At 34.2% G+C, this 15,938-nt stretch overlaps 1 protein-coding gene across 1 annotated transcript in view; it reads right to left on the bottom strand.

The window, feature by feature from the left end:
• The window catches only part of LOC115210527, a 139,410-nt gene that overhangs the window by 8,170 nt on the left and 115,302 nt on the right, over nt 1-15,938 (bottom strand). Inside the window, exons 29-30 of the mRNA XM_036502240.1 lie at nt 4,617-4,822; nt 1,785-1,838 (exon numbers count right to left, since the gene is read on the bottom strand). Of these exons, the coding sequence (XP_036358133.1) occupies nt 1,785-1,838; nt 4,617-4,822 (260 nt within the window). The remainder of the gene's footprint in view (nt 1-1,784; nt 1,839-4,616; nt 4,823-15,938) is intronic.

A 15,938-nucleotide genomic window follows, 5' to 3' on the forward strand; every position in this document is an offset into this window, starting at 1 on the left:
CCAATAAATAAAATTTGTTTCAACAAACGACTTCACATCAAGAATCTCGCAAACCAAATACAAAAAGGATGTATATATATTATTTAATAAACACAGTATATGTATGTGCTGCTATTAGCTTAATGTGTTGAGAGCATGCCAGACAGTGTTTTTAACACGTCCAGTGTCCTAGCACTATCGTTAGACTTTGCCCACATGGCATAACAAACTAAAAATGGGACGACAGGATGAGAGAGAAAGTGAGAAAGGGGAGAAAGAAATAGATATAAAAGGTGGAAGGTGAAAAAATCGGATAACGAAACAGAAATCAGAAAGAAGCAAAATGAGGAAATTAGAGTTACTTCCCTTTAGACTTTAAAATATACAGCTGAAAAGATAGTAGCTTAGAGTCTGTGGTAAGGTTTTTCAATCAGAAGAGGGAAGCACTTTTTAATTCGTCAACAGGAACTTTCCAATTAGTCACAAGAACTTAGCCATGTGCTTACAACCGCTGAAAATTTCGGATCTAGAATTTAAGATCTGAGTTCTTTCAGCTACGAATAGCTTACATTTTGTTCCGTCAACATATGGTGTGGATTTTTTGACTACTTTCTACTTTATCGTATATGGTGTGGTGCTCGATTTCAAACCCCATACGTGACTAGCCAACTTTACATTTGCCCCTGTACCGGAAGGAAGATATGTGATTAGCATACGACTTTTGAATTTGCCTTCACATAGTCCGATATAGCTCATATCTGTTGTTTTATAATCTAGCATTGTTGTAACTTATGCCTCATATATGATGAATTTAATCAGACATTTCTGAGTGTCGACAGTTACAACTGGGAGTAGGCCCTTGGAGTTGGTCTCGTGTAATGATACTCTTCATATAGAGGCAACAGTTATATGATAATTTTACTGAGCGCTTGTTAGATATTTTTTGTACCTGTGATTTTCTGGATTTATCCTTTAGACTACTATTGGCGAGGGCATTGTTGCAATAGGGGGAAGCCTTCTTGGAAATTTCTTTAGAGGAAGAGAGTTTAGAAACTCTGTTACTAATGTTAGCTGTCAGGTTTTTAAATAATACAGGAGGCTAACAAGACTGTTTATATGGAAAAGTGTTTCGTTGGGCTTATGGCAAGGTCTATAAGAGGGGGAGTTCAGGCCTAGAGAATCATCTAAAAAAAAACAACTTTAGACAGATTAGTTGCGACTGTGATTTTAAGGTCTAATTGACTGAAGGTAAATGTAAGTTGCTTCCTAAATTTATCTAGCGTGTGACCATCACAGCCATGAGAAATACCAAATCCGTCATTTCGATATAGACCAACGACATGAGATGCATACTTAGATCTGAACGTGCTTAATACAAAGAGACCCACTAGATCGCAGACGTCAGCACAATCGTACGACTCCATTGATACATCGAACAATTCATCACTATCCGACTTTTTTTTACCCATACTGAGCCCTTACTAAACAGTAGTGTTTTCCTCGCATGTCTGATAAAGGCCAGGCCTATAGGATCTATATCAACATATGATTTAGCAAACTCGATGGTTTTATCGGCACATGAATCTAACAGAACATAAATGCATATGTGTTTATTAAGTAATGTTTTTTTATCATATATAGATATATATATATATATATATATATATATATATATCGTGTGGGTGTGTGTGTAAGAGAGAGAGAGGGTAGCGACAGACAGACAAATTTTAAGATTGGAGGTAAGATAAACATTTCCAGTGAGTTGTATGAAGATTTGAAACGTGAATTCATTGAAATTTACATACCTGAATAAGCTACTGTTGTACCATCAGTTCGTATGGTCGGTCTTGTAACTCCGCCTGTAAGATATAGACAATAATAGAATATCAACCCTGCTCTTAACTGCCTCACGAAATTCTCGGATGCTACTTTCAATTAAACAAGAAGTAATAATGCTTTCCATTCTCGTATTTATAATCCAATTCAGATCAATTTATGTCTACTTAGGAGATTAAACTAAAGCTGGCTTGTCAGTTTTGCTATGTTGACTTATTATTTGCATGCCTTTTATTACATATTGCTAATCCAGGTATTTCTCGATGTCATAGACTAACATGTAGCGTTGTCTCTTTCTTCAGATTTTCTTTCTGTGCTTCTATTAGCATTGTCTACTTAAAGTAGATTACATTTAAATGAGTCGAAAGGAAAGTCTAGCGTCATATTCAAGCACATCTTCCTCTCCCCATATATATATATATATATATATATATATATATAATATATATATTATATATATATATATATATATATATATATATATATATATATGTATATATATATATATATAGATATATATATATATATAGATATATATATATATATATATATATATATATATATATATATATAATATATATATATATATATATATATACATGCACGCACGCATACGCACGCACACACGCATACGCACGCACACACGCGCATATATATTATATGTGCATATGGATATATGTGTAAATATATAAATATATACAACATGGATATATGTTTATGAATAGGGTATATATATTTATATATTCATATATATATACGTAAAAACATGTTTTTATATAACATAATGTGCGTGTGCGTCTGTAATTGAATATACATGGAAGTTATTGAGGACTGACTGAAATTAATTGCATTAATTCCAATGCATGTATCTTGGGATTTAACTGACATGCTAGTGAACAGTTGACAAAATCGACTAATAAAACAATAATTTTACTGGGTCATATAATGGTCTGAGTTCGAATCCTTTTAAATTAGGTTTTAATAATCATATTAACGATTTCAGAAAAAACCCTGATCAGCTAATAAAACTCGTTATGCATAGTCATATGGGAACTGAGTAGCAACGAATTATCTAACAGCCTAAAGGAAAGCATCGTGCCTAAGGTTAAGTTATACTCCGATACCAAATTCCTTGTAAGGTTCGGCATCTCCAGGATGTTGACAAACCAATTTTATAAAGGCCTGAGTCATCAATAAACATGGAGAAATATAGTTATCTAAGTATAGAAACCCATCAAATACATATTTCTTACCCTCGCAATTGAAATCTATAAGTATGCCAATCTACTTCCGTTGCATACCTTGTACACCCACTTCAATTTACAGTAAATATTTAAACTACCCCCCCCCAATTAATTGCTCTATTCTACATTTAAAAAAAAAAAACCTTCAATGTACCCTTTTATTCTCAACTGAAACAGCCATACGCAATTTCCACCCCTAAGTGCGAACAATTCTTCTTTCCTTTGAATAAAGTAATAATCTTCAAATCTTTTAAATCTTTTTCGTCCTATTTGTAATTCTTTCAACAGCTTCTCACTATTATTCATGTTGTTACCTACAATATACCTTGTTTATGAAGTATCAACTATAATATTTATTAGCCCAACAAAGTGACTGCTCTCAGTTATTTCTTACTGAGCATTTCTCTTTTGTTGATCTATTGTAAGCATTTACATGTTCATATATGTTTATCCCTTAACCTTTGCTCTTTTGTACGGATAATCTTTAAACTTTTATATCTTACTGTTATATCGCATAATTTATAGTCTTTCATTTAAGAATTTTCTCTTTACTGACATTCAACTAGGATAGACTATCTTTCATTCAGTTTTAAATTCCATACCGGCTAATAAATTCCATATTGAACTAAAATATGAGTGCCTTGTTTCTCTTATTTAAATACATGGAGTGAGATTTAAATATACACATTATATATATATATATCACTGTCACCGTGACTGACCAGGCTATCAGATGTTGCCACACATCGCTGGTCACAGTGCGCTTCACATTGTTTTAGCCTTCAAATGACGAAACCTTGCTGGCTAAGCGAGCAGAAAGAGTGAAAGAAAGTTGTGGCGAAAGAGTACAGCAGAGATCGCCACCACCTCCTGCCGGAGGCTCGTGGAGCTTTAGGTGTTTTTACTCAATAAACACTCACAACGCCCGGTCTGGGAATCGAAACCGCGATCCTACGACAACGAACCCGCTGCCCTAACCACTGGGCCATTACGCCTCTAAATACATACATACATACATATATATATATATATATATATACATACATATATATATATATATATATATATATATATATATATATATACATATATATATATACATATATATATATATATATATATATATATATATGTATATATACATATATAATATATATACATATATATATATATACATTATATATATATATACATACATATATATATATATATATATATATATATTATATATACATATACATACGTATATATACATATATATATATAATATATATATATATACATATGCATATATATACATATATATATGAAGGAAGGGCTTTCGTTTGCATGTAGGTAGGAGTTAGAATACGCTTATTTTAAACCAATTTAAAAATAACAATGGAACATTCACTGAGAGTCGACTTGAAGTTATTGTGAAGACCCAATTGTGTCTGAGGCCTCAAAATGTGCGTATGTGTGTGTGTGCGTGCGCGTATGTTTGTGCATAGGTGTGAGTATATGTACACGCATAGGAAAAATATGTTAAAAGGAAAAGAAACAAGAAATTCTACATACAGACGCTACAGTAGTTGGCACAATTTTCCAATACCCAGTCTTGAAACGAAGGGTCCGAGCAAATGATTTTCCCGTACTTAACGCAAGTTGCAATTTTGTCATTACATAGAGGTTGAAGTGGTTTACATTCAAGAGAGCTGCAGCAATGATCCTGTGTGCTGTTCACTTCTCTGCAGTTTGATGGGATGTCATAATAGCGCACGCACCTGTGAAATGATAAATATATTAAGTAAGAAAATTATCAGAATTATTTTCTAATGTCTCTATGAATTAGCCCTGGAAAAAGATGAAAGCGTATTGAGTTGCATTATTGATATCAAATGAAAAACTATTCGTTAGTGGTGCTTTAAAAAGATTTATATCAATGTTGAGTTAGCTCTTATGTCTGATAGGATATTTTTTCGCCCTTTTTAAGCCTAGCCAGATTCATAGGCCCGGTTTCCCGGTTTCTATGGCGTATGTGTTCACCCGCCAGCTGTACGGGACGCCAGTCCATCGCAGCGTTACTGAAGAAACAGGAAGAAAGTGTGAGAGAATGTTGTGGCGAAAGAGTACAACAGGGTAGCCACCATCCCTGCCGGAGCCTTGTGGAGCTTTAGGCGTTTTCGCTCAATAAATACACGCAACGCCCGGTCTGGGAATCGAAACCGCGATCCTCCGAACGCGAGTCCGCTGCCCTAACCACTGGGCCATAGGATTAGCGTTGTCAAATTAGTGGTAGAGTGGGAGATATTAGATTATTACTGCTGAATTAGTGGAAAAGTAGCTGAGGTTCATGATGATGCCTGATATAGTGGCTAGAGCGTTGCATTCACAACATAGAGCTCGTGGTTTCGGTTCAAGAACCTTGCAGTACTTTGTGTGGCACATCAAGCAAACGTACAATTAATGTCGATTTGATGGAGAGACTGAGCACAAACATTTGTTGATATACCCTCAAGCCTTCATCAGGTGTCTTGGGGAAATTTCGAACCTGCGTTCTCCTTCCAAAGGTATTTTTTTATGTTGTTGTTGTTGTTGTTGTTATTATTATTATTATTATTATTCAGGTCACTGCGGGGAATCGAACTCGGAATCTTGGGGTTAGCAGCCCACGCTCTTAACCACTACGCCATATGCTCATGGGCATATTTTAGTTTGTACTTTTCCTGGTGTATTATGTCATAGATTCAACTTTTCAAATGAACAAATAATTCGCTTAAAATAACTCTCTCCAGTTCTTGCAAGGTAGAGTTTGACTATCCTTATTTTAAATATATAATGAATCACGTGAAATCATTTATTGCTTAAAAATCTCCTTTGTACTCTTAATGATACGGTTCATTTAAACAAGGCCAAAGTAGAAACAATGGTTCTATGGTCTAAGTTGTAACATGAGCGAGCTGACTAAACAGAATTTAGCTAAACAAAGATTCTACTCTAAGCAGTGCAAAGATGTACTATAATACATGGTTTATTTATGAATACGCTTGTTGGACTGAACCAAGGAGTTCGGAATCTGGACCATATACAGTAATAAAGGTATATATATGTTTAAAAATGATGGGTGAGTCGTCCTACGCGAAGACCAGACTTTATATTAAAAATGAATCAATTATTGATTTTGATTTTAGTTTCTTTCAGTTAACCTCAATCATTTATGACTGAGCTCTGATCTTTCTTTGAAAGAAATCACAATACAAAATATATAAAATAAATAAAATTGCTGTTCGAATCGATACTAGTATGTCTAGGAAGTAATCTGTTTTATCGAAATAACAACAGCTGCTTCCAGTAGTAAATTTAGCGTCTTTTCGAATTCATTTGATATTTTCCTAATATTTTATAAAATAAAATCGTTTTCTGTTTAGCTGGTTATTTTCGCTGATTGTTTTGCTGAACTTCCGTTTATTATAAAGCAAATCATCTTTCAAATATTGGTTATCTCAATAGCCATAAGCACTGCGTAAAGAGTAACAATATCCCCAAAGAAATATATTACACGACTTCAATTAATCATATTATAGATACAAATAATCGATAGTATAACAAAAGTATGACATGTACCATTTATATAGGCTAATATCTCTCCCTCTTCCTCTCTCTCTCTTTCATCCTATTACCTATCCAATTCCACAACAGCATATATTACAAAAACTGAAATAAAATGTTAATTTACGACTTTACTAATGAAATTTGGTCACTATGTTAATACTGCAATTAGCCATAACACTTATAAATTAAATCATTTATGCAAAATATCGAATTTCAATTCAGTCACCTGATCTTAGTTTTATGGGACATGGTAAATAAGTTGGCACAGAGCCACGAATATGTGGAACATATTGAAAAGTTAATCAACTATCATCAGGGAACTTATATTATCAATACTAAATGTAAGGCTATGTGTACAGGGTGCGGGGAATAAATTGTCGTCTAAATTAAACAAAAATGAAAATAACATTGACATCTCATTTTAACAGATATATTCACCAAAATTACATAGAAATATCTTAAAATACTAGAGAGTAAATTTATTCAATAAAATGGCCAATTCCTTCAACCACGGCCTCCAGACAAATTCGGAATCTCCTGCAACTCTTTTGGACGGTCTCCTCATTTAAGTTGGTAAATGATGCCATAATCCTTGCCTTCAGTTCATCTTTGGTGTTACAAGCAGTTTTGTTGGTTTTGTTGGCCAGATGTTAGCGGTGATGTGATTGCACAAATTGTCTGGCAGCCATGGCTGGGTTGTCCTACTTGTGTGGCATGGGGCAGAGTCCTGTTGCCTGACATAGGTCTTCCAGTAGCCACCCTCTTAACCCAGGGCAAAACCTCCTCCATGCACTTGATGTAGGCTTCTGTGTTGAGTCCGAAGCTGTGTGGGAAGATGAATTGAGATGTAACGTCGCCGTCACTAGTGACCACTCCAAACATCGTGATGTTGACTGGATGTTTAATTTTTATTACTTTCAGTACATGTTCTGGGGACACTGCAAGCCAACGATTGTTCTGTGTGTTCAGCATCTGTTCAGCAGTAATTTTTCTCGTCTGAGAAAGATTAAAGTTTGTTCGGTTTGACGGGATGCTTGGGATTGTTCAAAAGCTTCGCAGCGCAGTCCTTCCTCTTGTTCTTGATGGCTAGGGATAAAGATTGGTCCTTTTTCATTTTGTATGATGAATACCAAATGTCTTCATGCACTACTTGCCTGATGAGAAACTCAGACTCTCCCATGTCCCTAGCAATGGACTTGATTGACTTGGAGGAATCATTGTCAATAATGGCCTAGATCTCACCAACAAATTCAGGTTTTCTTTTCGTATCAGAACGGTCAGAGTGAGTTTTCCAAGCTGCCGTACCTTCGTAATTACCATTAGACTAATCCAGCTCTTTCCGAACCCTCTGCACTGTGCTCAGAATGACATCCAAACCCTCTGAAATATTCGTACCCATCGCACCCTCTATATAAAATTCGATGATGTGAGAAATATTTCATGTAAAAGAAAAGCAATCCAATATTGTAAAAAAGTATATTTTTGGAATCCAAACGTCATAGGTCAAAATTGTAATTTAGCAAATATGAGACGGATCATTCAAGCAGTTGGTGCCACATAGTTGAACAATTTAAATTTTATATGGCAAACTTCATGTGTTGAAAATAAATAAATAGTTAATCAAATTCAAACTGTTTAATTATCAGATGTTTCAAATGAAGATCGGACTACATTATTACGTTTTAGGAGCTAATTTGATTACATAAAATCATTAATTATCACTGACTATGTAATATAACTAAAATTATATTAATTCGCAATAAACTCAGTTTAACAGTTAAATCATTATGAGAAATTCATACGACGAAGCAAATTCGACGTTGTACATCATTATGTATTTTGTTAAATGCATTAATCAATAATTAATTCTTTATATATTATTGGCTTCAAATTTTAGCACAAGACCATCAATTTCGGGGGAAGGGGCTCTGTCGATTATATTGACCCCAGTATCAACTGGTACTTATATTATCGACCTCAAAAGGATGAAACGTAAAGTCGGCGAAATGCCGCTAGCATTTTCCCCGGCATGTTAACGATTCTGCCTGCTCGCCACCGTAATTTGTTATGTATATATATTTAATCACTTGTTAATTCGCGATAAAGTTATGAATTACTAAATAAAATCGAAATATTTCTTATAATAATACTACCTCCAGCTATCTGTAACAGCTCTCCGCTACGGCAAAGTGTCTTGTTAAGACTGATTTCTGTTAAGGCATGCATACGTTTTTAATGTTAACAACTCAATGTCAGAAATGAACAGCACATTCATTTATAAAACACTGCTAAGAAAAAAGGGCAACTTATTTTATCAAGAAATGTATGGCAACCTAGAGAAGCTAATAAACATTATGACATGGAATGAGACACTCTTGTTAATGTAAAATGACACATTGGAAAAATGTTGTAAGATTAATCTTACATCATTGGTCAAGTGGACAGGATCTTGGGTAGCGACAGTTGCAGCTGGATCCAGGTTCTTGGTGTTGAACATGTGTAATGACACTCTTCATATTTGGGTAGCAGCTATATGATAATTTCACAGAAGGACTATTGTATATTTTCCTGTATCTGTGAGTAGCTAGAAAGTGTTTGTCTAGGAGTGACAAGAGTCTTTTACCAATGTTAGTTTTTACATTAACGGTAAAGGGAAGGGCGAACCAAATAATTTTCCTTTGCCTATTTTTTGGTTTCTTATTATCCTGATTAATACTAAAGTGGTTAGATACTACTTAATCTTTCATGCCACTAGATCTATTATTAATATTTTGATTAATAGAGGGATTATATATCAATTTATCTTTGAAGCCACTAATAGCTAGGGCTTTGTTATAGTAGGGGGCAGCTTTGTCGAAAATTTCTTTCGAAGAAGAAAGGTTGGATATTCTGTTACTAATATTCGCTATCAGATATTTAAATACTACAGGAGGGTGACAAAACTGTTTATGTATATATGTGAGCTTCTCATTAGGCTCATGGAAAGCTTTATACGAGGAGGAGTTTAAATCTAGGGAAACATCTAAATAATCAACTATACAGAGATTAGTAGTTACTGCGGTTTTAAGTCCTAACTGATTAAAGTTTGAAGGTAGTTTTTTCCTAAATCTATCAAGGGTGTGACCATTACACCCATAGGAAATACCTAAACCGTCGTCACGGTATAGGCCAATGTCAGGATCTGGGTATCTATATCTGAATGTGTTTAATATAAATAAACCCACAAGATCATAGATATCAGCACTACCATGTGACCCCATAGATATATCAAATAGTTCATCACTATGCAACCTTTTTATACCCATGCCAATCCTTTAGTGAACAAGGGTTCTTGTCTTCGCATGCCTTATAAAATCTAGATCAATGGAGTCAATTTCAACATAGGAATTAGCAAAGTCAATAACCTTATCATGCAGTGATCGAGATAAGAGGGATAAATGTCTATTATATCAAACTGGGTAAATTTAGCCTTATTCTTATTCGTGTTATTCTTAAACTAATCTTTTACAGTATTATCAACCACACATACTCAGCATATGCACTTGGCTTGTCCGCCGGTAAACTGCAGCGTATCGTTGAACAAGCAAAAAAGTCGATAATCTATTATATATGTATGTGTATAAGTATATATATACATCATATATATAACATATATATATATATACTATATATATATATATATATATATACATGTATATATATATAACGTTTCGGCTGATATACTCTCCAGCATTCATCAGGTGTCTTGGGGAGGTTTAGAAGGCTGCGCCCTTAACCACTACGCTATATGCCCGTGGGCAGTTATCAAGTGAATTTTAGGGCATATAAATCTAATATTTTCCTATCCTTCGTTAATACCGGTTCCCATATGCTACTTATATCTGCACTTGGTATTCAAGAGCAATACAACACTTCGGAAATATCTCCTTCGAGTAAAACCACCCATAGAAGAGATTACTTATTTCTTTACTACCCATAAGGGGCTAAACACAGAGAGGACAAACAAGGACAGACAAACGGATTAAGTCGATTATATCGGCCCCAGTGCGTAACTGGTACTTAATTTATCGATCCCGAAAGGATGAAAGACAAAGTCGACCATAGAACAGAATATGACCAAAGACTGCGTGTACTTCAACCCATGCAGCTGTGGTAGGTTATACAAAGGCGAAACATGCCGCCCCCTCAAAATGAGGGTAGATAAACATCGCAAAGCTGTGATACGAGGAGATATTGATAAATCGGATATAGCTGATTATGTATGGAAAAATGGAGACCACCTTCCCCTTTGGGATGAAGTTGATATAATAGACAGAGAACACCACTGGAGAATACGAAAGCTAAAAGAAGCAGCACGTATGTTAGGACACAGCAACCTCCTAAGCATTCCGAGTGTAAATATGAATAGCATATGGGAAACGGTATTAAGGAAGGGTAGGCAAATATTAGATTTATAAGCCCTAAAATCCACTCCATAATGCCCATGGGCATATGGCGTGGTGGTTAAGAGCGCGGGTTACTAACCCCAAGATTCTGAGTTCCTTAGAAATGAGAACCCAGGTTCGAAATTTCCCCAAGACATCTGATGAAGGCTGGAAGGTATATCAGCCGAAACGTCGTGTTAACAACAAACAAGATGAGGACAAATATCGGTCACATGTAAATAATGTACATAATTCCTCATCCATTAAATATAGAACTATATATAAAAATATATAATCCTTTTTAATATTTCAATTAATCTTCCTTATTTCGTTTCATAATGAAGCCTCATTTAAAAATTTGTACTTCCAATTAGATATTTGATCGCTTAACAATTTCACTAAAATTTTCCTAAATGATTTAGCTTCAGTATCATTTATTATTCTATCTGTTAGATCACCATCTATTTCGTTGAAGAGCTTATTTAATTTATCGTGAGGCTAGTAGCCTATAATGTCAATTATATTTATTATTTTATGCGAATTTAGATTATTTAAAATTTTTCAGACTATATTAATGTTCTTTCTTGATAATCTAATATCTATTATCATTAGGAAGGCATTAGCGTCTATTGAATATTCGTCTATATCTTCGAATACATATATATGTGTGTTTAATGCTATTAATGTTTCTTGGGCTTCACGAGGAATTATAAATACAGTATTTACAATTTATATATCTATCTTTAAAATGCCATAAGGCATTTTCTTGTAACATTCTGTTATTGAAGAATTAAGTGCATATTCTGTCTACTTAATTTGAATTTTATTCATTCGTTTAGTAATTATATATGCGTCAGTATTATACTGCTGCAGACGAATGTTCCACCTATAAGTATCAGCGTATTTTACACCACACACACACACACATACACACACACACACACACACACACACACACACACACACACACACACATAACACATTTATATATACACTTATACACACACATTTATACACACACTTATATACACATCACACGAGGTGGCCGAGTGGTTAATGCGGCGGACTGTTAATTATTTCGAGTTCCATCGTATGCTTTCTAATCCCACCCACGTCAACTTAACATTTATAGGCGCAAGCATAGCTGTGGGTAAGGAGTTCGCTTTGCAACGACGTGGTTTCAGGTTCAACCTAATGCCTTGAGCAAGTGTCTTCTACTACAGTCCTGCACCTACCGAAGTGAACTGGATAAATGGAATCTGCGTGCAAGCCCGTCATACATACACACGCGCAGAGACACACAGACACATATATAGATAATATATATATATATATATATATATATATATATATATATATATATATATATATATATATATATATATCCATATATATATGGGTATATATATATATGTGTGTGTATATATATATATATTATATATATATATATATGTGTGTGTATATATATATATATATATATATATATATATATATATATATACACACACAACACACATATATCGTTGCTATTATGTTAAACTGTCGTATGTCCAAAATCTGCTCAAATGCGTCTTTATTTCAATATTTATCTTTGCTTGCAATACCCGGTTCTTTGGATCAAACTATCGTATCTCCAGCTGCTGCTTCAGGTGCCAAGATATCAAAAATTGTCAGTGTAGTGCCACGGTTTTGCTATGGAATGGTGCTGAAAAAGAAGCGTTCCGGACTTACGACACTTTTGCATAATAGCAACGATATACATAAATATACATACATACATACATACATACATACATACATACATACATACATACATACATACATACATATATATATATATATATATATATATATATATATATATATATATATATATATTATATATATATTATATATATATATATATATATGTATTTAAAGAAGCATTTCATCTGATCAAATTCATCCAATGGTTGCGGAACTATTTCGGAGGGAAGCACAATCTTCTAGGATGATAATGCACCAATTCACCCAGCTAAAGTTGTTACTGAATGGCACAAGGAACATTGTAGTGAATTTGAACATATTATCTGGTCAAAACAGTCCCCAAATATCAATAATATTGAACATTTATGGTGCATTTTAGAAAAAAAGTTAGAAGTCGATATCCTCCACCATCATCACTAGAAGAACTGTAGACTGTTTTAGCTGAAGAATGGACAAATATTCCTTTGGAAAGAATTCAAACTTTGAACGAGTCCATAGCTCGTAGAATTCAAACCGTAATTACTGCCATATGGTCCTACGCCATATTAAAATAAATTTGTTTGTAATTTTAAGATATTTCAAGTATTTTGTCCAAGTCCTGTATGTAGTATATAAGGAATTATTTTCCATATTTTTTTTATTATGTACGCAAGAATATTGAAATTTATTGAAGATCTGAGGTGTATTAATTGCCCATTGAGAGAACTGAGATTATTACACTACATAAATAACAATGCTATTAAGAAGTTCATTTCGCAATAACGTAGTTCTAAGTTCGGTCGTACAATATGGTATCAAAACTGTAAGTCGACCGAAGTCATGTAAATGAAATTATGTTAACCAAAACTATGTGGAAGCCTGCTGACAGGAATGTATTTATTGTGGTGTAACAAATTTAATCTATTGCCCAGTTTAACACCACCGCTTGAAATTTAGTTCTTCTAATGCTGTAGCAAACCCACTATTACTACTGCTACTGCTGAGAGAGAGCCTCTGCGTGGCGAATGTCTTAAAAAGGAAAGGCACGTTGGAAAATATCTTAAATATATAAAAATATATAAAAGGATGGACGAAATCGTCAAGAGGAGTGTCTATGAATTCTAAATTTGTTCGACTAGTGTTGAATAGGAACTAAATGTCAACAGTAGGAACCCATTTTAGTAAGAGTCAATGATCGTGCGTCAATGACCATTTGACCTATTAGAAATAATAGCCAAAAATCCTCTTCAAATCATATATTTCAAATTATACACACGCACACATACAGTGAGGGAGAAAGAATGGTACAGACAGACGAGGAGCTGGGGGAGGAGGTAAATGACGTAGATGTTATGGGAGGAATTATACAAATGATAAATTTGTATAAATTACTTTCATTTTGTATAAGCACCAAGAAATTAGATAAAAGGTAAATTATAGTTATTACATGTAAGCTATAATTTCTGATATTACTTATGATGGTAAAATTAGACTTCCAAACTTAACCATCATATGACACTTTATTATGTGTATATATATATATATATATAATATATATATATATATATATGTGTGTGTGTGTGTGTGTGTGTGTATATGTATATGTATGTATATATATATATATATATATATATATATATAGTATATATATATATATATATTATGCAAAATGGGACAAGAACGCAAAACATCCAGACAGCTAGGTGATACAAAAATGGGATATAAAAACATCCAAATAGACGTATATAAATGAAAAATGCATTGTGAATAAACAATATACATATATTGAGGATACAATCAGACGGGAGACAGACATGGAAGGTCCCTAATTCTTCATCAGTTATGAACCAAAATGGTGATACTCAGTTTCGCACCGCTAATGATAAGACTGAGAACTTCCTATATTGGTGGACCCTGTGAAAGTGACAGAGAATGTCGGGCCTCAAACAAACAAATCAACAAAGAATGGACATACGAAAGTTAAAAAGTATAATTCAAGACGATGGTCGAAAGACGAAATAAGTAGAAAAAAAGCAAAGTATGGCCTTTGGGCTAAAAAGACAAGAATGGTGGGTAATGCTTAGAAGAAATCTTAAAGGACATAGAAAAAGCAAGACAGAAATTTTTTGCGACCGAATGGCAGGGCGGCCGGTGTGAAAAAGATAGTGAAAGAACGAAAGCTGGCCTCGGGCCAGGTGTCAGCAGCAGGTAGAGGAAATTGGAGAGACAGTGACAAAGAGAAAATAGAGAGAAAATAAGGGAAGAAATGAAAAGGCAAAGGAGAAGGAGAAAGGCTACAAATACAAGTGAGAGCGCGAAAGAGAAAGAAAAAAAGAGGAAATGGACAGGCTAGAAATAGATGTGGGTGAAAGAGAAAAGGAGAAAGTGAAGGCATATATATATATATATATATATATATATATATATATATATATATATAATTCAATAACGAATTGAAAGCATGAAAGCAGCGATAGTAGTGTCAACATTATCGATCGCTCATGCTCAATGTATTTATTTTGATTGTTCGTCGGGTTCAGTGCGGCATAGCGCTTGGGGATGACTTCCTTATAAGGCTGGGTGTTAAAACACCTCAAAGTTATAGATATGCGAGACAACGCGCCTCAGGTCGAATTAAGGAGTGATGGGTACCGATATTTCGCAAGTTTTGCGGCATATCAACATCAGTTTGCTTAATCGAACCTAGGTCGAATCGAAGGGCCGGTGTATGACTATATTATAAATAGTGTAAAAACAATTCGATGATGTGCCATAGCGATGCACATATAAGATTAAATTCAATAACGAATCAAAAGCAGCACTAGTGTTGTAAACATTAACGATCACACATACTCAATTTATGTGTTCTCATTGTTTACCGAATTCACTGAGAAATAGCACTTGGAAACGACCTCCTTATAACGCTTGGTGTTGAAACATCCGAAAATCATAGACAGTCGAGATTACATGCCTCAATCGAATTCAGGAGTGATGGATACCGATATTTCAGATATTTTAAGGGAGTCTAGCGTTTTAAGGGAGTCGTCCCTAAACAATATTCCGCAGCGAATCCGACGAACAGAAAATACATACATGGAGTATGTGCGATCGATAATGTTTACATTACTAGTACTGCTCT

This window comes from Octopus sinensis, linkage group LG4 (assembly GCF_006345805.1).
Source record: "Octopus sinensis linkage group LG4, ASM634580v1, whole genome shotgun sequence".
Lineage (NCBI taxonomy): Eukaryota > Metazoa > Mollusca > Cephalopoda > Octopoda > Octopodidae > Octopus > Octopus sinensis.